This window comes from Brassica oleracea, chromosome C7 (assembly GCF_000695525.1).
Source record: "Brassica oleracea var. oleracea cultivar TO1000 chromosome C7, BOL, whole genome shotgun sequence".
Lineage (NCBI taxonomy): Eukaryota > Viridiplantae > Streptophyta > Magnoliopsida > Brassicales > Brassicaceae > Brassica > Brassica oleracea.
Window position 1 is genome coordinate 2,256,902 of NC_027754.1, and position 20,995 is coordinate 2,277,896.

General features: G+C 32.2%; 2 protein-coding genes and 2 long non-coding RNA genes across 10 annotated transcripts in view; 2 read left to right on the forward strand and 2 right to left on the reverse strand.

Annotated features, from left to right (window-relative positions):
- The window catches only part of LOC106304837, a 2,378-nt gene extending 2,027 nt beyond the window's left edge, over positions 1-351 (reverse strand). For all 3 annotated transcript variants that reach the window (XR_001262846.1, XR_001262847.1, XR_001262848.1), the window contains exon 1: positions 67-351. This is a non-coding gene — a long non-coding RNA (uncharacterized LOC106304837). The remainder of the gene's footprint in view (positions 1-66) is intronic.
- Positions 352-1,381: 1,030 nt separating this feature from the next.
- Positions 1,382-3,760, reverse strand: LOC106304662. Of its 2 annotated transcripts, none has more exons than XR_001262804.1 (6): positions 3,670-3,760; positions 2,954-3,555; positions 2,608-2,870; positions 2,348-2,469; positions 1,924-2,156; positions 1,382-1,643 (listed from the first exon to the last, which is right to left on the reverse strand). It is a non-coding gene; the product is annotated as an uncharacterized LOC106304662 (long non-coding RNA). The 2 variants fall into 2 exon arrangements; XR_001262805.1 differs by having other exon boundaries at positions 1,396-1,643; positions 1,924-2,103.
- Positions 3,761-14,317: 10,557 nt separating this feature from the next.
- LOC106302346 (putative F-box protein At1g67623) lies at positions 14,318-14,707 on the forward strand. The gene has a single exon (XM_013738873.1). The coding sequence runs from the start codon at positions 14,318-14,320 to the stop codon at positions 14,705-14,707; it is 390 nt and encodes a 129-aa protein (XP_013594327.1).
- A 1,253-nt stretch (positions 14,708-15,960) lies between these two features.
- LOC106304172 lies at positions 15,961-18,790 on the forward strand. 4 transcript variants are annotated; one of them, XR_001262663.1, is made up of 9 exons: positions 15,961-16,375; positions 16,457-16,730; positions 16,833-16,928; positions 17,032-17,156; positions 17,503-17,587; positions 17,687-17,808; positions 17,883-18,039; positions 18,124-18,228; positions 18,299-18,790. XR_001262663.1 is itself a non-coding variant. In XM_013740567.1 (9 exons), the coding sequence occupies exons 5-9, from the start codon at positions 17,560-17,562 to the stop codon at positions 18,407-18,409; spliced, it is 477 nt and encodes a 158-aa protein (XP_013596021.1). In that variant the 5' UTR covers positions 15,961-16,375; positions 16,457-16,730; positions 16,833-16,928; positions 17,032-17,156; positions 17,503-17,559; the 3' UTR covers positions 18,410-18,790. The 4 variants fall into 4 exon arrangements, 2 of the variants coding, with proteins under 2 accessions (XP_013596021.1, XP_013596022.1); XR_001262664.1 differs by having other exon boundaries at positions 17,883-18,030; XM_013740567.1 differs by having other exon boundaries at positions 17,681-17,808; positions 18,176-18,228.
- The last annotated feature ends 2,205 nt before the right edge of the window (positions 18,791-20,995 follow it).

The following is a 20,995-nucleotide window of genomic DNA, read 5'->3' on the forward strand; positions in this document are numbered from 1 at the left end:
GGGGGGGGGCTTAAGTAGAAACAGATGCATAGAAAAATACGGGAAAGTGAATCGATGAGAGGATACCTTCTTGAACTTCTTCGCCAGCACTGCCTTCACCAAAAAGCCCGAGGGAATCTCCAATTTAAGCTCCGACCTCATCACCACCATTCATTCTCTCGTCTCTCACTATCTATAGCTCCCAGAAACTCTCATGCCCCTCAAATACAATGTAAAAACAAATCAAAGAAGCAATAGGAACACGACGCCATTACTCGGACCGTTTCAGATGGCGAGAGGAAGATAAGACGTCAGAGAGTCGAGGTCGAAGGCGATCTGCAAATTGTCGATCGAGAAATTGGATTAGAGGGTGAGTCGCATGGTCTTGGGCCGGATAGAGCAATCAAACGTAGAGCCCAACAGGAAAATAATGAAGAAAGCCCATCATGTCACGCGTTTAAATGAAACGCCGAGTTTCGTATGGATGCCGCCGTTTCGGTGCAAGAGAAAGTGAATTATCTAGGTGGCAGCTGATCTGCCCTAAGGAGGAGGGAGAAAACTGTTTTTTATAGTAATACTAGGGTCGGCCCGCCCTACGGGCGGAATTTACTTTACTTGTGATCTACGTTATTTTTTTTAATGATTTTGTGATTTTTGTTTTAGGTTTGCATTTACAAAAAAAATGTGTATAATATACTATAAAAAAAGATCATATTACAACACATAAATAGTATCAGAAAAATGATATTAATTTGAAACACGTATTAATAAATGATACAAAATATTTGTTTTAACACCAATTATTGTAATTGATGTTGTTATTGACTTATATTGTAATTTGAAACACTTATTAATAAATGATACAAAATATTTGTTTTAACACCAATTATTGTAATTGATGTTGTTATTGACTTATATTTTTCTATATTAATCTTTGTTAAGCAAGTGAAGGTCAATTAAAAGATATATTCTATTTTCATATACGTGTAAAAATATGCAATTTACTCTAAACTAAAAATGATTTTAATTTTTACTATTATTTCTGTTGTTCTTATTAGAAATCAAAATTTTAATAAATTAATAAAAAGATTTTATTTTTTTCAAAAATGTAACTATTTTACATTTTTAGTGTGTTATATTTTTATTATAAAAGTAAGTAAATAAAAATACTTGCACTACAGTTGATACATAAATTATGAATTATTTTTCGTTCTTATATATTTGTTTTGAATGCGTTGATACCCTTTTATATATTTCTATAAAAGTTGGGATGATATGGTTTATTTGATAAATGTTTTAGTTGAATAAACTTTTTTAACTAACTTTAGAAAACTTGAAAAAGGTAAGGAAATGTAAGAGTCATGTTTCGTGGGGGAGGAGTACGGCGGTGGTGTCACATAACAAAATGGTTGAATTTCTATGTTTATAATAAAAATATTTTGGACATCTCTCAAGGATTTCATTCGTACTGTAAATTTTTAAGGGTATGATTAATTAGCTACAAATTGCGTTCGTATTGTTCTTCTTGGACCAAGTAGTATTCATGTAAAGACCACCTTATTTTCCTCCAGCACTTTTCCAGTTCAGCCATGTAGTTGTGCCAGTGACGGCAGACCATATTTTGATACCAGTTCAGCCATATCTCTTCCCCTTTTCAAGCTTACCTGTGCAAAGCAATAGCAAAGCATAACGATAAAGTGTATAAAAAACACTTTGACACCAGCATCCTTTAATATTTTGATACTGAATGAACACATCTAAAATAAAATAAGCACTTATGTATATAAACAGATTGAACAAAACAGACGTTTTAAGATAACAAACACCATTTTAATATGCTTTACGGCATTAGACACGCTCGTCTAACAGAAGTAAAACTGATACAAAGTATCACAAAAAGAACAATAATAGCTCAATATATAAAAGCTAAATGAAAAGAGTTACCTTTGACATCCATTCAGTGTCTTCTTTCACTCCATCGATGTTGAGACAAAGCTAAAACATATATATCGATGCGGTGTTAGAACAGAGCCTCTTTGATATGAATCAAACCGCACAATTCACCAATAGCTCGTGGCCATTCAGCTTCAGGAATAGCAAGCTTCTCACATATCTCAACAGGAGCTGTGTAAATACTAAGTCCAGTCACAAAAATGCTACTTTCTCTTTTATATACCCTGAAACCCCACAAAAGAGAATGATAATAGCAAAATTAATGACAAAACCGGCTTCATATTACTTACAATGTCACGCACATCATCAAAAGCTTCAAACCTCATGATAAATAACATTGATTTGACCCACAAAAACACTCTATAAGAATTGAACCGGAGCTTCAAGTCAACCCCAGGAAAGAGAGAAATATTACCATCAGCTGCATAGTTCATGAGCTCTCCCGCTTCCTGCCGCACGCACATTTGTTAACTTAGCATTTCTGCATCAAACACACCCGAGTCTATCGCATCCGAGATGGTCATCTCCACACGGTACCTACAAATAGTTTATGTTGCTAAGGTTTTAGGTCTGATATGTTGGTAAGGAATAAAATTCCCTTTTTAAGGAATAAAGAACTCTACAAATGAAGGAATGTGAAAACAATAAGCATTAGGAAAGATATCGGCAATGTACCTGAGGTTTAGAGTTGACCACATAGGTGTTGAGCTCTGACACTGTTACTGTTTCTATTTTATTAACACCAACATATTTGATGGAACTTGTGGAAGAGGCTAACTCACCATTACCAAAGCTACAAAAAACAGCCGTATTTTTCTCATGAATAAATTGTTAAAGCTAGAGAAAACTACCTGGCTACGAAGGTTGTCACTGTCACTTGTTTCTTTGTCAAAGTATATATAAATGTGTACCAGAAGTTGTATTTAGGAAAAGCCAGCCTGCAAGTTGTAGGAGATCCATGAAAGGTGAAAGTGGCATTGCAAAAGTTGGGTATGGAATTCAAATGAAGGAGGTTACCTACCATGAACTTAGGGTCATTACTGGTAGCGACATCACCTCATGCTCCACATCCACGCCCAGTAACTTCTGGTTGGCTTGAGCGTAAAAAAACACTCAGACAATATGTTGTAGAACCACAGTGAAGTGAAGTTACATGTTAAAATGAGCAGAAAAGATTAGCAAACACTGAGATGTAATGAAACAGGAGAAGAAACAATCTCAAAATGATTATTGTAGATTTATAAAAAACGCCAAACACCAAATTGCAAAGCTTTTCTATATCTTAGATTATTCAATCTTCTTTTTTTAGATCTTGAGGAAAAAATTACAGTTGACTCAAGCATTCATGATGGTCATCTTTCTACTTGTGGTGATAGTGAAGAAAGGAGGAAGAAGATTTAAAGAAACGATTCCTGTCCGTAACGATCGTCGAGTCTATTTGCCCATTCATGCCGGAGTTAATAAAACCGCTAATGCCAACGATTGCAGTCTGTGACGCTTCCAGATTCACATAGCCGGTGAGAAGAAATCTAGACGATTCAACACGGAATGACGGCTCCCACCATAGACTGGCCGTGACTAATCGTCTCCCAGAAACTCCAAGGTGGATTCCATGAGGGTCGCCTGAAACAGATGAACAAATCGAAACAAAAGAAACAAACGTCTGCGATCATCAAGTGCTCTAGCAAATCGTGGGCGATTAAATCACGCATTGAAATTCAAAGCCATAGCTCGTACCGTTTCCGAAAGTGAGAAGAAGCTCAGGCGTCGATTACATCTACCCTGCCGCAAAAACACCTGATTGTAGAGCCCAATCAAACGGAAATTTTAATGTAACGATGAGTTTTAGTTAGAGAGGACAGGTGTCAGCTCTAGGATGTACGAATTAGCGAGCTGGAATCCTAGGTGGACACCTTGGGAGAGAAGCAATCCCTACTTTATATATATAGATCTTATCATGCCCTGATTCCTTTCAAACCCTGTTGCTACTTGCTATATAGGGTATGTGACATTAACGAAGGATCAAACTCTAACACAACCAAATATGGAGGTCCTAAAAGCACTACATCTTATTTCACATGTTTTTGTGTTTTCAGGTTTACTGGATGACACTTTTCCACCATAGCGTGTTTTTGTGTTTTCTGGTTTGACAATTTTCCACCAGATGGATGTTACATTCTCATTTCAATAAATAATTATTCGACGCATACCTGCCTTAAACTAAATATTTCGACAATATAGCCAGCTATGACTGAGGCTCCATTTTAATAGCCGTAGACATTCTTCGTATAAACCAAAAACATACCGAAACGTAATGTGCATGTTTGTTCCAACCTAAGAAACTTCAAATTATTTTATTGGTATCAAGCTCACATTTTATATGTTCACACTCAAATTTGGTTTTCGTAGTGTTGAATATACGAAGTGGGACATCGTGTGGAATTCATGGAAGTATTTAAAAAATAACAGTTTTCAACAAGATCATAGATACTATTAGTACTCATCGCCACACACTTTCTTTAAATACAGATAATGAAATAGGGAAGGCCAAAAGTCAGAGCATGGCAAAAATTAACAATTGTGAGCCAGAGAAAACATTGACATAGCGGTTTAAGTACACACTAATGGTTGCACATGATGAATAGACTAAAAAAAATTAAAACTTTTAATTTATGCCACAATAATTGAGTCAATCAAAATATATATATTACTTCCTGAGATTAGTGGCATGGATTATTCGCGAGATTTGCCCATGCATTATATGATTAATATTCATATACAAATGGCATTATATAAATATGAACCATAAATGTAACATACCAAAACAATAGTGAGGAACATGAATGCTTCTTTAAATATATATATATATATAACAAAAATAATTCCAAGTAAACGGTGATAAAATTTAATATTTCTTAACGCTTGTAACACACAAAAAACAATATAAAAGAACATTATGTAACACACCAAAACAATAGATTAGTGATTGCTTTCCAGAACTTTTTTAGTGGTTGATTTGCATGATCGAGTCAACAATATGTGTATATATATTATATATTGGTACGATCAAAAATAAATTTAGTGCTAAATATGAAACAGACTGAGATGATCTAGTCAACGAAATTAAATTCAAAATCAGTCATGAGGATCAAAAATATTAATATATGTTTTGGTTTCACGGTGAATTTCCATTACCAAATTCTGCCAATATTAATGAGTACATATATAACCGGAATTAGTGTCATATTTAGCTTCATATTTCCTAATTTGAAATATTCATATGGCAATCATACATTGTCATGAGTGAATAAAAAAACTATTACTTTTAATCTATAGATATTAGAAAGTCAAAAGTCACAAATATTAGATATAATGAACTATGGAACGAAAATTTGCATGTTTATGTAATGTAAGCTTATTTGTTTTTTTTAAGTTTGTAAAATTGGTAGGTGCAATTAAGTATATCTTATGGAAAATCAAATCTATAAGAGTGAGCAAAAACTAATATAAATTTATTATGAATTTAAGAAAAAAAAACATGAGAAACACGAGTTTAGGGTTACCAGCTTTGCATGCAAATCGCCATAATGATATCAAAATCTCACTATTTAATTTTACGTAACTTGCGCTCCACTACAATTATAAACTTGCCGTAATTGTAATATTCGCTGATAAATCAACGCAACAAAAAAATTTACATTAATGATTGCCATATGTAATTCCATGGTAGTATTCCAAATTTATTTGTGTTTCCAAATTTAAGGAAATAATAGTTAAAATCGTCATATTAAAGGATTTGACTTGTTCAAAAAGTATATTAGAATTTAAAACTACATAATTTAGAAAACAATAATTGTCATAACAATTTTACACCTACCAAAAATACAAAAAATTATACAATCAATAACTCCGGAAATGTTTTCTCACCAAATGAATTTCATAGAATCCCATAATATTTATACATTCACGAATACAATTCAATTTGGGTTGATAGACACGAAACTTGTTTATTAAACCGAGCTGGGTGTTTGTTAAACATCTATTTTTTTAATTTCAACAGATTTCAATTGATATACGATAAAATCTGTTAATCTATTTATTCTATTTATATATGATAAAATCTATTAACAAAATAATGGTTTAACTATATGATTGACTTAATAATTCACCCCGAAGCCACTAAAATCATTTAGAGTAATGTTTGTATCATTATACTCAAAATAGCTTCATGACTTCTTATGTATTTTATTGGGAATATGAAAAACCGATGATAATTATATATTTCTGTTTTGATTTTAGTGGTTTGTATACATGATGCAAATGACCAATATATCATGCTGTCTCGAATTTATGCAAAAAATAACCATAGAGTATAAAGGTGTTGGAGAGTTCCTCCTCGTTCATGGTCTATGGTAAATCAATTTTTTTTTGGGCATAGGACAAACCAATTTCGTGAACGTTCACTATAGAACCGGTTTCTAAATCTAATAATGAGGACACATATAATATATCATAGTACGTTAAAATCTAATGATCAATGGCAAGATATGTAATTAACTTAGTAAGAAGAGGATCTTTAAATATATGGTGTGAGAGTGATTGTGGTGTTGCCACATAGGAAATGACATTTTTGATAATAACACATAAGGTAAAGGTTATTTAATAATAGTGCTCCTCAAATAATAAAAAAGGGATAGTGAATAAAATGTAAGATAAATACATAGCAGCAGTAACTAACTCGGTAACTACAACCTGTAGAAAGAAAATATGAGTAAAACGAAAATATGAGTAACTAAATATTAAAACAACACAGACATATGGCTACAATTTCTTCTCCAAGAATCATAATTATTGTATAACGTTAACATTTATATATACGGTATAATAATAGGAAAAAACTCTACCATGATTTGTTTTATTAAAATGAAAGTAAAAAAAAAATTGTATAGTTTGGATGAACTCTGTAAAATACACCAACCAGACAAAAATACATAGGTGTAACATGATTGTACATAGCTTAAAGTAAAAGACACAAATAAAATAAGCGTTTTCAGAATAAATCAAAAGTGAACACTACTCTCTTTCGAACCATTTTAAGTACAAAATTACAAATTTAGCCAAATGCAACAACTCTAAGATTCAGTCTCCTTACATTCAACCAAAAGCGATCCATTGAAATTTATAGTTCACACATATAACCAAACAAAGAACTAAAAATAAATATAAATATATCACTGGAATAACTAACGAATATAACCAATTTTTTTATTAAAAATAACAATATGATCTCATTATTTGTTGATTTATAATATCATTTTCATTCTACACTGATTTTTTAAATACTTCATAAATTAATATATATATTCATATAAATTATTTTTAATACAACTTCCCGCCCGTAGGGCAGAACAACCTCTAGTATCTAATATAAGCTACTTACCTCCTTTAATTTGATGAAAGGAGGTGGTTTTGCATATTAATGCATTAGACTCGCTCATATTTTACCAAAAATAGATATTTAATTCATAGTCTATATTTTTGGATAAAATTTTGATTTATATGAGTCAATGCTGTTGATAAAGAAACAATTGAAATCCTTTTATGTATTTAAATAGAAATCCTCTAAGTGAATGATTTTAATGGATCGATCATAGATGAAATTTAATTTTATTGGATGTAGTATTTATTTTTATTTAGTTTAAGCAATTATAAAAAGTAACAACTATTATATGTATAACTTTTATACCATTTATCTATTTCAAATTTCTAATTCAGTATCACACTGATTGGTGCACAAATAATATAATTAATTTGAAAATTATGTTTTAGAAAGAATATTAATATTTTTTCTAAAGTTTGGATTCGATGTAGATATCTGAGAGATGTCAATCTAAGTCCCATGTCGGAAGTTAGACAAAGGAAAGTATAATATCCAAATAGAAGTTCAACTCTAATTAGTACGAGGTCTTTTGGAAAAGAAACCAAAAGTAAATCCATGCGGGCCAGCATCTAATGCCCAAAATAGACAATTTCGTACCAATCAAACAATATAGAGTTGGACATGGGCTTAATAAATCCCAACAAGATATGATAGAAATTTATGGTAAATAGTATTTGATGGATGATTTTGGATTGCATTTTTATCAGAGAAATGTAGAAAATGTTTTTATCACAAATATAGAACAAAATGATCAAATGACCAAAATATGTTGGCATTATAGAGGTAAAAATCATGATCAATTTCCATCTCTTTCTGTTTTACTACAATTACACTCTCCTTGATGATTAATGATCCCTTATCTGACCTTCTTTATACTCCTAAGATACATAGATGTTTTCAAATGGCTTGTTCTATCGAAAGAAGATGTGAGACCTCAAAATCAGTGTTATGTTTCTAATGATAATGTTAAACTCATAATCATTTACTTGTCCTAGTCACTCTATCGAATGGATTACATGTGTTCTAACTTGCAGAGGACCGGTGTGGTGAGACATGAGCTTGCAAGCCTCAAGAAAAAGATTACCATTTGATGGCGGTTTTCAGATGATCCTACGCCTTGATATTTATCGTTGGTACAAGTTTGAAGAATTTTGTAAATGATAGTTCAGAACTTGAAAATCTTTTTTGCTGGTTTAGACATTTATTGCCCTCTTTTGATTTTGTATCTGAATTCAAAAACCCAAACTGAGTATTACATTAAGAAAAAAACTATAAACTGATAGCGGAGATATCTATAAGTATCATGTAAAGATCACATTCCACACAGATTTAGAGATGTAGCCTTTTTGTACCTTTCCATCGATGATCGATGAAGCCAAGTTAGCTCTGTCTTAAGGAGACAGCGAGGAGAAGAAGGCCAATAAACTCACTTGCTTCTCAGATCTGGCTGGGGGCAGATCCCAGCGACTGCCATTCCACACATCTGAGACTAAGGCGAACAAACAGATGCCCATATTTATAGGGCCATGCTCACCTAGGAAGGAGTAGAGAGTACCAAACGGAGGGTGAAACGCTCAGATGCTCTTAATGAGGCGAAATTCATTATGTCATACTCTTACTTATTCTGTCATACTCTTATCTATTATGATACTCTCAATATTGATGGTTAATGTCGAAAGTGCCCTTTCTCTACTTGACCTATTGAATGATGTCAGATGACCAATCAAAAATCATTATTCCATTTCCAAATCGGGAGTAATCGAATCTGTTATTTTCTCTCTTTCATCTCACCCGCAGGTTTCTTCGGGAGTTCTCTTCTTCCTCGCTATCATCGCATTGAGGTAACTTGGTTTTGTCGCTTGGATGTTAAATCATTGAGCTATTGATTCCGTTTACAGGGTATGTATCTTAAATCGTCGTTAAGGCCAATGTTTAGAATTCACCATAGACGATCGATTTATAGAGATTCCGATTTACAAGATTCGTAGTTGTAATTGGACTGGACTAATCGAGGATCGGAAAGTGTGAATGGTCTGTCTATTAGGGAATTGGATAATCAAAAACTGTATAAACATAAGAAAAGATAGAACGTCGGGAATCAAAGAATGATGATAACTATTGAAACAAATTTAAGAGGAGAAAACAAAGAACTAGGAAAAGTTGGGAAAAATTAGGCAAAATTGGGAAAAGTTGGGAAAAGTTGATTACTGACAAAACTGTGTAAGAAGTTATAACTTACTATAACTTAAATACTTTAACTATATAACCAGGTATAACTCAATGGTTTGGTATAAAAAAAATTTGTATTACAGATTTGTCTTTCTTCTACAAACATACACTTTGATTATGATGGACATTATTCTAAGTGTGGAGATGATTATGAATGGATTCCAACCAATGCTCGTTTGTATGCTATATCCTTTAGGGCATCATCATTAGAGGAGATCTCTTATTCGTTGTTGAAGGAGAGGATATGCAAGAAGATGAGAATATATCTGTTTACAAAGAGGCTGAATTTGGGTTACATTCCATTGGTAGTGGAACCTAAGAGGCAATCATATTTTTTGGATGATGACGCTGTGTTTGTTTATCTAACATCGGTGGATAAAGAACAAAGAAGAAGTATTTTACATGTAGAGGACGTCCAAGAATTGGAAATAGTTCAAATAACCGAGCAACTATCAAGAGTTGAGAAAGAAAGCTCATGTAGTAGGAACTATGGTTAGCGTGAGAGTGGATATGGAGAAGAAGAGAATGTGGGCACTGATTTGGAACAGAAGGAACATTATGAACATCTCCAGAAGAAACACAAGAGGAATAGGTTGTAAACCTTTCACTTTCGGTTTTAATGTTTTTACTGTATGGGAACTAAGTACAACTTTTTTCTTTGCAGGTATAACTTTTTTCTTTACTGGATATGTGTGAAATTTGTATTTTGTGTCTGTACAACTAAATGAACATCCCCACAATAACCATTGAATTGTGTTCAGAACTAATTATGATTTAATCAGAACTAATAAATTTCCTATCTCTTTACTTATTAGTAATCATATACGAAATACATTGTGTTCTTATAGCTTTTTTGCTAATATTCACCTTGTCACATTTGAAAACTTACTATTGCCATGAATCAAGTTTATGTTTATATAATCGTATTATAAATGAATATAGGAAATAGAATATAATTGGTATAACCATGAAATCAGTCATTCAAATAGAGTAAAACTAAGATAAATGGAAAAAATTTAAAAGTACAACTATGATGTTTTATGTAAAACTGCAAACTTGGTGAAACTTCTATCACGAAAATCGTAGGATAAATTTTCCCACCCACCAGCTTTTTTGATCGTTTAAGAGAAGTATTAAAACCATTTTTTGGGTTTTCCTCATTTTCTATCTTCCCCTTTCGCTCTCCCTTCCCCATTTATCTCTCAATCTTTATTCTCTACCAAGAAATAATGTCCGATTCATCATCTTCCGCGACCGGTGGTGGGATACGAGTAAGAACTCCGGGAATACCTATTAAGTGTTGGTGTGGGGAGCACATGACGGAGCTCATCTCCAAATCCAATCAAAATTCATATCGCTGGTATTATCGGTGTCGCTATGCGGCTCAAAGGAAGGTACGTTCGTGTAGGCTTTTTAACCGAAGTTGTATCTTTATATTTTTTGAACAGCTGTGCCTTTAATTTTTTTTAAACAAAATTTTGTAGCTTGAGAACGACAATCACATCTTCAAATGGGTTGATGAAGCTTTCACTGATGAGATACGACAGTTGGACTACCAAGTTCGAATGCTAGAAGAAGAAGTTCAAGTTCTCAAAGCAACAATAAGGAGTGAAGGTCCCAAAATAATATCAGGAGGTCGTCTTATTCTGGGTCTTAGTGTCGTTGTAGTTGTAGGATTTGGGTTTTTTGATGTACAAGTAATTCCTAAAGCTATAACAAAGTTAAACTTTCTGTTTTTTCTAAGTTTATCGTATGTTTCACCTAAGTTATGCAAAGTTGAACGATTATGAAGTTTGATCTATTGAAAAAGTTTCTCTAATTTTTACGATGTTGGACATTTGAGAAAATGAAACTAACACAAAATTCGACCTGTTCATACGAACAAGAACTTCAAGTTTGTGTAGTTTTTACAAAGTTGGAAAATTGAAAAATTGAAAAGCATAAAGTTTCACCAACATTTAACATAGGATTTTTAACACACATTAGCAATTGTACAGCAAACTAAAAGGTTTAAGACAAGTACGAAGATGGAGAACAATGAGAACAACCAGATTTACAAAGGCCCTATAGCCCCATGTCTCTGAACATAAGGGTCACTGCGTAGTAGAGACTGCATGAACTCCTCAACCTCCAGCAAAAGTGGATTGAACCTGAAGTCAGATAATCCACCCTCGGTCTCAAGCTATAGTTCAATAGGACCAACATAACCTGTATAAATGATTTGAGGAAAGGTTTTACTCAACTAACACATTTAAAACTCAACACATAAACTACACTTACCAATATATCTATGGACCCTCCACATCTTGAGGACCACAATCACCTCTACACGACCTCCCCTATTTTGAAACCCTTCCCGGAAGGCATAATCATGATGGCCAGTTGCCACGCATTTTATCTGGCTCTCACGATGATGAATAAAACAAGGTGTGTCAATTACATGTCAATTACATTAATGCAAACATTTTGCTTTGATCATATGTTACTTTATACTTACATGTTGTCCCTTATGTAAAACACCATCTTTGGCCTTTCAGGATTATCGAAATGGGCTTCCGTGTTGAAGAGCACTCCCATTATATCTACCAGATAAGTATTTTGGCTTCTGTTACTTACATCTGCATATATGATGTCTATTTAGTAGTTAGAATTCGTACCTATGGGATAGTTTCTGTCCATGTTGCTGATGTGAGGGATTTCATGGATGCTCTTGATGTCAAAGTAAAGCCGATTGTTCAGAGGATCGATGATGTGAAGTCAAAGTAAAGCCGATTGCTCCATTGAAACCTGAATAGGCATGGTCAACTTCTACCCGAAAGATTTCCACATATTTTCTCTCTTGTTTCTCTAGGCTTCTATACCTATCTCCATATACATCATAAATGGTCATCTCCATCTTGGTTCCCTGCATAAATAAAGTTCAAGGATCAAGTTTTGATTTTGAATTGTTGTTATTAGAAACTAGAGAGATGATGATTTTGCACTTACATCTTCATCTGCTAGGACATAAACCCAGTGTGGTCCATTGCCGGTAACATAGGAATAGAAAGGGTAGATCCTTCGGATTTTCACTCTGAAACGCCAACACATGAGCTTCTTGTCATAGACAACTTCAGAAAGTCTGTTGTAGTGTGCCATATTGTTTGTTGAGAGATGATGAATCTTTTCTTTACGAATTTGCAGTGAAATGTAAATGTAATGATGGATCTAACTACCCCTCTGCAGTGAAGGAGACGATTTTACTTAATGCGGTGGAGTAACTAAATGCAAATGTAATGATGATTGTACACGGTTTAGTGTTGTGGAGTTTAAATGCAAATGTAATGATGATTGTAGACGGTTTAGTGTTGAGGAGTTTTAATGAAAGTGTAATGATGATCATACGCGACTGTTGGAGTGAGAGAGAAGTCGTGTTTTCTGAAGTCATGTCTTCTGAACTCGTGTCAAAATGGAAGACTTACAACTTGTTATTGGGGTAATACATCATTAAATAACATGAATTAAAGTTACTAAATATTATAATTTTCATTTATTATCTACGATACTGCTTTTTCCTATCATTTCTTGCAAAATATATATACAATAAAAATATCTAAATTTCTTTAACTATTACATAGTTTCATATATTTAGACGATCTAAATCGTTAAAATTTTGCTTAGTTTCATATATTTAGAAATTCTAAATCAGTTATTTCACTTACTTATACAAAGTTATATTCTTTTAACAATTAAAGTTATACAAAGTTTAAAATCCAATGCATGTGACTGTTGCCATGAGAAGTCGTGTAGAATAAGTCGTGTCTTCTAGAGCCGTCTATCAAATCACTCTTAAATGGAAGAGTTACAACTTGTAGTTGGGGTACTAAATCATTAAATAACAGAAATTAAAATTACTAAACATTAGCATTTTAATTTATTATCTCCGATAATGCTTCTTGTTATCATTTCTTGCAAAATATAACCATACAATATCTAAATTTCATAAAATTTGACATAGATTCCTATATTTAGACTATCTAAATCGTTCAAGTTTTGCTTAGTTTCATGATTCTAGACAACTCTAAATCAGTTATTTCACTTACTTATAGAAAGTTATAATTTTTTTATCAATTAAAGTTATACAAAGTTTCAAATCCAATACATGTGACTGTTGCCATGAGAAGTCGTGTAGAAGAAGTCGTGTCTTCTAGAGCCGTCTATCAAATCACTCTTAAATGGAAGAGTTACAACTTGTAGTTGGGGTAATAAATCATTAAATAACAGAAATTAAAATTACTAAACATTAGCATTTTAATTTATTATCTCCGATAATGCTTCTTGTTATCATTTCTTGCAAAATATAACCATACAATATCTAAATTTCATAAAATTTGACATAGATTCCTATATTTAGACTATCTAAATCGTTCAAGTTTTGCTTAGTTTCATGATTCTAGACAACTCTAAATCAGTTATTTCACTTACTTATAGAAAGTTATAATTTTTTTATCAATTAAAGTTATACAAAGTTTCAAATCCAAAAGTTTCAAATCCAAGGTATGCCACTGTTGCAGTGACAAGTCGTGTCTTCTGAACTCGTGTCTTCTCGAGGCGTCTACTTGTAGATGGGTCAGATGATCATTATCACCTTCTCCAAATAAATTTAACGGGAATACTCTCCATTTACTTCATAAAACGAATATCTCTCCATTTACTTTATTAAACGAATATCTCTCCATGGCGAACTTCAACTTGTCTTCTCTCCCTCCTTCCATGCTTCACAAGATTCTATCCAAGGTAGCAACAACCAGTATCCGGGACTTTGGTTGTGCAAGAGTTTCTTTCCCCGGGTTTAATGCAGTTGGCAGAGAAGATTACTTTTACAAATCTGCCGATCTCATTTTCTTTAATGACTGGTTAGATCAGGTCAATGCTGTTAGAACATTCAGGCTTAAGTGCTACCAACTGGGTAATCCAGAGGCCATCTACTTGCGAGGTATGTATGAATACTTCATCCTCCATTTACTTGATGAAGGAAGGGAAAAAATTCATCTTGCTGGTGAGAGAGGATGCTTGTTGGCCAAATATGTAGATGGTATGATGAACTTAGCATTTAGCAATGATTAGAGTTACACCAACTCTTACTAATTTTTCGGAAGTTATGGAGAAACAGATCCAAATTTTATGGGTCGGGTCTGGATGGTCTGCACCAATGCCCTTGGTTGGGTTGTAATTATGCAAGTCCCTTTTGGTTTCATGGTCTTTTGCCTATTTTTCGGATTTAATTAAAGATTTATTTATTTAATTTTTCGGGCAGAAGTACTGGAGAATTTTTTCCGGGCAGTAGCACTGGAGCAATTGATTCCCAAACGGAGTCCACGGGTCCCACCAAAAGAATGTGGGACTTAGGGGGGTGTATTCAATCTAAAATTTGAGGTTGATTTCTAATGAGGTTTTAGATGATTTTAAGGAATTGCAGAGAATAAAATGATTTTTGTTAAACCACTCTAGAATATCACCTAAAACTATGGGATTTGAGTTTTATTTTTTTTTAACTAAGAAACTCCACCCAAACACTCTTAAATCACCTGAAAACTTTAAAATTCCACAACTTAAAATATTTTCAATAATAATGGATTTCAGAGTACTTTATAAAATGTCAAGTTCAATAACAGTGGATTTTAAATGAGTTTTTAAAATTCACTTTTTAATAACAGTGAATTTGTCATTTTAACACAAATTACCTAAAAATCTCAGTTGAATACACCTCCCTTAGTCTCCTTTCCCAATTGAAATCCTTATAAAACTTAGAGCCTTGATTCTCAGCTTTAGTAATTTCCTAAACATCGAAGAATCTAATAACTTAGTTGAGCTTCCCTGACAAGTTAGCACCTCTCTTCCGGACCCCTCACCTTAGAAAACAAAATTTTAATTTATTTATGACCAAAACACTTCATTTCCTTCTCTTCAATTTGGTCAACTTTAAATTAATTTCCCATCATAATAACTAAAACCCTATTTCGAGGTATCACGAAGTTGTTATTTGTGTCTTTGAATATCTCAAAAGGCATTAATTACCATGCACACATTTTTAAGGCAATTAACATGCACACTTGATAAATATATAATTTTTTTATATATATTTGTGATCATGTAACATCTAATAACAATGATATCTACTATACTAAAAGCAAGATATTGAGAGTAAAGAAGCTGTCCATGTCGGATTTTTAATTCGGACCAATCAGAAAGCTTACAATCGCCGTGTCACACTGCTGCTGAGTGAAACTGGGCTTTTGCGTGAATTCTCATTAATATATCATTTGGCCCACCCCAGCCTAAGCCCAAGAAACCGGTTTCGTCTTCAAGTGTCGATAGTCTCTTCCCCGAATCTTTCGCTTCATCTTCTCCAATTCTGATTTTTTTCTACCTAACCTTCTCAATCAATGATGATGTTAAAGCTAATCTTGAATGTTTTGTTTCACCTTCCCTTGATACTTCTCCTATATATATATATATATATTTTTTTTTTTTGTCAAACGATACTAGCTCTATCTCTAAACCTAAATCCCTCATAAAACCACAAAACTACTCTGCAGAAGCTACTTCCATGGCAACGAAATCCCCCGGGAAGAGTCAGCTCGGAAAATCTACCGTCGCGGCCTATTTCAAGACATCTTACCAGGACCAGCTGAGTCAGGGTTTCGATTTCGGGTAATCCTTTTTTGGGAGGCAAGAAACATAGCCAAAGCTGGGGCCTTTATTGGGATAGATCTCCTACTCATTGATGAACATGTATGACTTCTAATCCCCAACTTTCATTCCACCATACTCTAAACCAGTCTCTTTAAACCTGAATTATTTCTACTACTGCAGGAGACTGTGATGCAAGGATTCATATCCTCTCTTCGTGCTCCAACATACCTGCCTCATGTCAAAGCAGGAGCAACTTACACCCTTCAGAATTTTTATGCTGCCAAAAGCAAGGAGATTTATTGCTTTGCTGATCAGAGTTTAATAGTTTCATTCTCAAACGGCTCTGTTCTCAAACCCCTTGACGACATCCGCCTCTCTTTTGCCGCATTCAGGTTCAGGTTCCACGCATATGAGGATATCCAAGCTAATTGTGGTCTCAGGGGTGACCTCTACGGTAATCTCTGTTATTTATTAAATCAGCTCCACTTTAATTTGTGAATCTGCGTGTTGATATATATTTTGATTTCTATACTAATCTTCATGAACAATGTTGTAGATGTCGTTGGCCACTTGAGGCTGATGAATGGACAGTCCTTGACGAAGCTGAAATAATCAACATGCGTCATGTTTTGGTACATTTGCAATCAAAAGAGTATGTGTTAACTGTTATTATGATCACGACCTCATGTACTGCAAAGCGTACTCTCTATGAGAGACTAATAAAACTTACCCTGTCTTTAAATAAACTTTCGCAGTTGTCCTGTTAAAAAGCTGTATCTTTGGGACCAAGCTTCAAAAGATTTTTACAAGAAATCCACATCAACTGAAGACACTTCCACCGTTATTTTGATCACTACTGTGAACCCAAAACGTCTAGGAGGTAATCAATTTCCTCTTTTAGCATAACCAACCCACTGCTGATACTAACGTTTATTTTTTTCCCATGTTTCGCCACATCAAGTCAAACTTGAAATAAATTATGTCAATGTTCTCATGTTTATGATTTTTCCTTCGTATATTAGATTTTCATTACTCAAAAAAACTCATCAAGTCCATGTAAATGTCTAACGTTAAGTTGACTTAGTGTGCTCATATCTCATTAAGTTAGACTGGTGTCTAAAGTACAGTTACGTCCTGGTTCAAGTAATATGTGTTTTTCTTGACTTTATGAATTTTTGGCCATTCATGAAATAGTACACTAACGTGTGTTTTGAATGCGTTGACAGAAACAGTGAATTTAGCTCTCAGTTCGATGTCAACCTCATGTGTCTTTATATATTAAGATGTCCAGCCCACGATTGATTACAACTGGTTAGTGATTATAGGGACACCATTGTTGAGTTTTTCAATTCTAAGTACTGTTCTATTCACTCTCTCTAGAGTGAACATGACAAATCTATTGTTTTGTAGTTTTTCACAGGTTGAGTTCTAATCCAAAGATTGCTAAGCGGCTTAATGCAGACGAGGTTACTAGGGCTGAGACAATGACAATTGGGAAAATCCTTGCTTACATCAAGCAAGAATATGCCAAGGTAAAATAAAAATTTAAGATAACTATGTAAAAAAACCATGTCTATCTAAATCACTAGCTTTTAATCTATTGCAGGAAGGTTCTTTCGACTGCATAGCGACAATTGATGATGTTGAGCGTGACAGTGCATGGTATTATATTGCATGCATCGGTTGTCAAAGTAAGGCCATCAAAGGCCCTTATTCGTTGATGTGCGCCAAGTGTGGCAACACTAACGTTGCTGGTGAGCAAGGTCTGACCTCTAACCTCACAAATTTATGTTTAATTTTTCTAGAGTTTGATTTTTTACTTTTTTATTCGCATGTATCGTGCAAAGATCTCTCCTTCTACGACAATAACGACCGGCTTCGTCATACTTGGTGACGCAGGACGTGAGTTAACAGGGAAGAATGCTGTGGAATTAGTTGACAACTACTTTGAGGTAACTATCCATCAACTTAAACCTCTCCCAGTTCATTAAAACTCATTTATTCCTCCTTGAATTTTTATAGGCTAATCAAGAACTTGGTGTTGGCCATGAGATGTCTGCCCCCCCCCAACTCCCCCCAAGCTTTGATCGACACACCATTGGTCAAACACATAAGTTCAGGGTGAAGGTGTAACAGGCAAGATTCAGACTATAACTGTTACTAAGATTATCAAACCAGAAGTTCTGCCACCTGTACCAACTCCAACTGAAATCCCACTTGATGCGGGTGAGGAAGTTGACGTGCTTTTTGGAAGTGTAGTTTGTGAATCTTTCAAGGACTGTGGATTCGTTGCTGATGAGAGAAATGAAAGTACCAATAACAAAAAGACGAATCACAGAAGGCTAAGTGTGCTAAACATGTAAAATAAGATTCCACCACTCATTTCATTCGATGCAGTGTTACTGTCTTTATTTCCAGTTTAGGTCAAGACTATGCTTTTACCGTTATTTTAAACTTTCACTCTTGCTTTGGTTTGATATTTCCAAACACTACGCTTCTTTGTTTAGAGTTTGATTTCATTGGAAAGCAAATGATTTTAAGCTTTCGAAAGACGTGTTATTTTATATTATAACTATGATAGCTCAGATGACTGTATGCTATTGATGCACAACTCTCTCTACCATCATTTAGATTGATATCAAATAATAATATAATATACATTAACACTTTGAATAGTTACGTCTTTAATTTTGTGTGATTTCTTAGCCAAATTTTGCTTTTCTTTGTAGTTTCTTAGCCAACTTTTCCCTTACATTTTTTTCAATATTTTAAGGAATCATTTTAAAAATAAAAATAAATTTCAGTTAAAAATTATACTAAAAAGTTATTCCAAAATTATTTTGATGTCTACTCTAAATGTTTTGTAAAAATTCTATCAAAATAAATTAACATACATTTATAGAAGTCTGTCAAAACATACAAAATTTGTATATACTAAAGAAAATAAATAATTAATGAAACTTTGTAGTTTATGGTTTATGAATATTTTTATGGTTTTTGATTACACTTAGTAAATCGCATTACAAATCATTAGGAATTTTATGTAGTAGTATCTAAATAATCGCATTACAAATCATTATGTACTATTATGTAGTATATAAATAGAAAACGTTCATATTTAAATCTCTTAAAGATTTAATTTTTTTATAATAAATCCTTATTTAAAAAATAAACTAGGTGTTTTGCCCGCCATGCGGACTTAAACATTTTCATAAATTTTTGAAAAGTTCTTTATACACTATATTCATTATACTAAAATAAATTTTAAAATAACTCAATATTAATTTTTAAATTAGATCAGAGGTTAATTATTCAATTATATAATTTATGTTTTTAACTTTTACTAAAATACTTTTTCAGATAACAATACAATATATATATAGGAATTGTCTTTTTTTTAAATTATATTTTTAGATTTTGGATAATTCAATATTTTATTTTTAATTTTATAATCAAGAATTTTATTTGATTAATATTTAGTTATATAATTTATGTTTTTAACTTTTTACTAAAATATTTTTTCAGACAACAATACAATATATACAGAAATTATCTCTTTTTAAATTATATTTTCTGATTTTGGATAATTATTACTATTATTAATTTTAATCAATTATCTAATCAAATAAATTAAAATTTCGTTTTTATTTATTAATTTATTTATACATTAAATATTTTATCTTTAATTTTATTATCAAGAATTTTATTTGATAATATTTAGTTATATAATTTATGTTTTTAACTTTTTACTAAAAGACTTTTTCAAATAACAATACAATATATATATAAATTATCTCTTTTTAAATTATATTTTCATATTTTGGATAATTATTACTATTATTAATTTTAATGAATTATCAAATCAAATAAATTAAAATTTCGTTTTCATTTTTTAATTTATTTATACATTTTATTCATTAAGGGTATAAACGATATTAACCACTCTAACTTTTAACGTGAGGGCTCGATTCCAAAAATTTTATACATTCAATATTCTATTTTTTAGTTTTATAATCAAGAAATTTATTTGATAATATTTAGTTATATAATTTATGTTTTTAACTTTTTACTAAAAGAATTTTTCAGATAACAATACAATATATACATAAATTATCTATTTTTAAATTATATTGTCAGATTTTGGATAATTATTACTATTATTAATTTTAATGAATTATCTAATCAAATAAATTAAAATTTCGGTTTTATTTTTAAATTTATTTATATATTTTATTCATTAAGGGTATAAGCGATATTAATCACTCTAACTTTTAACGTGAGAGCTCGATTCCAAAAATTTACTTCGCAAATAATAATATTGATATATACTTATGATAAAACAAAATAATACCAAAGAAATTTTAAATATTGAAAACCAATTCTTCAATAATAGTTTTAAATTAGATCAAATGATGAATAAAAAAAATATATGAAACTCTAAAGTAACGGAAAATATTAGAATTTATTGAATATATAATATCTGAACTTTTAATAAAGAGTCAAACATAATTACTATAAGATTAATAGAGACTTTAACTAAATGTGCATCTAAGAAACAAATTAATGATATTTAAAACAAAAAAATGCTCTTTCAAAACATTTCATTGTAATTTGTCCAATATTATAGCCAAACAAATAAATGATATAATTAATCTTTGGTGTTTAAGTTTAACTTTAAAATCTAAATGTTTTATAGAAAAACAAACCGCGCGTAGCGCG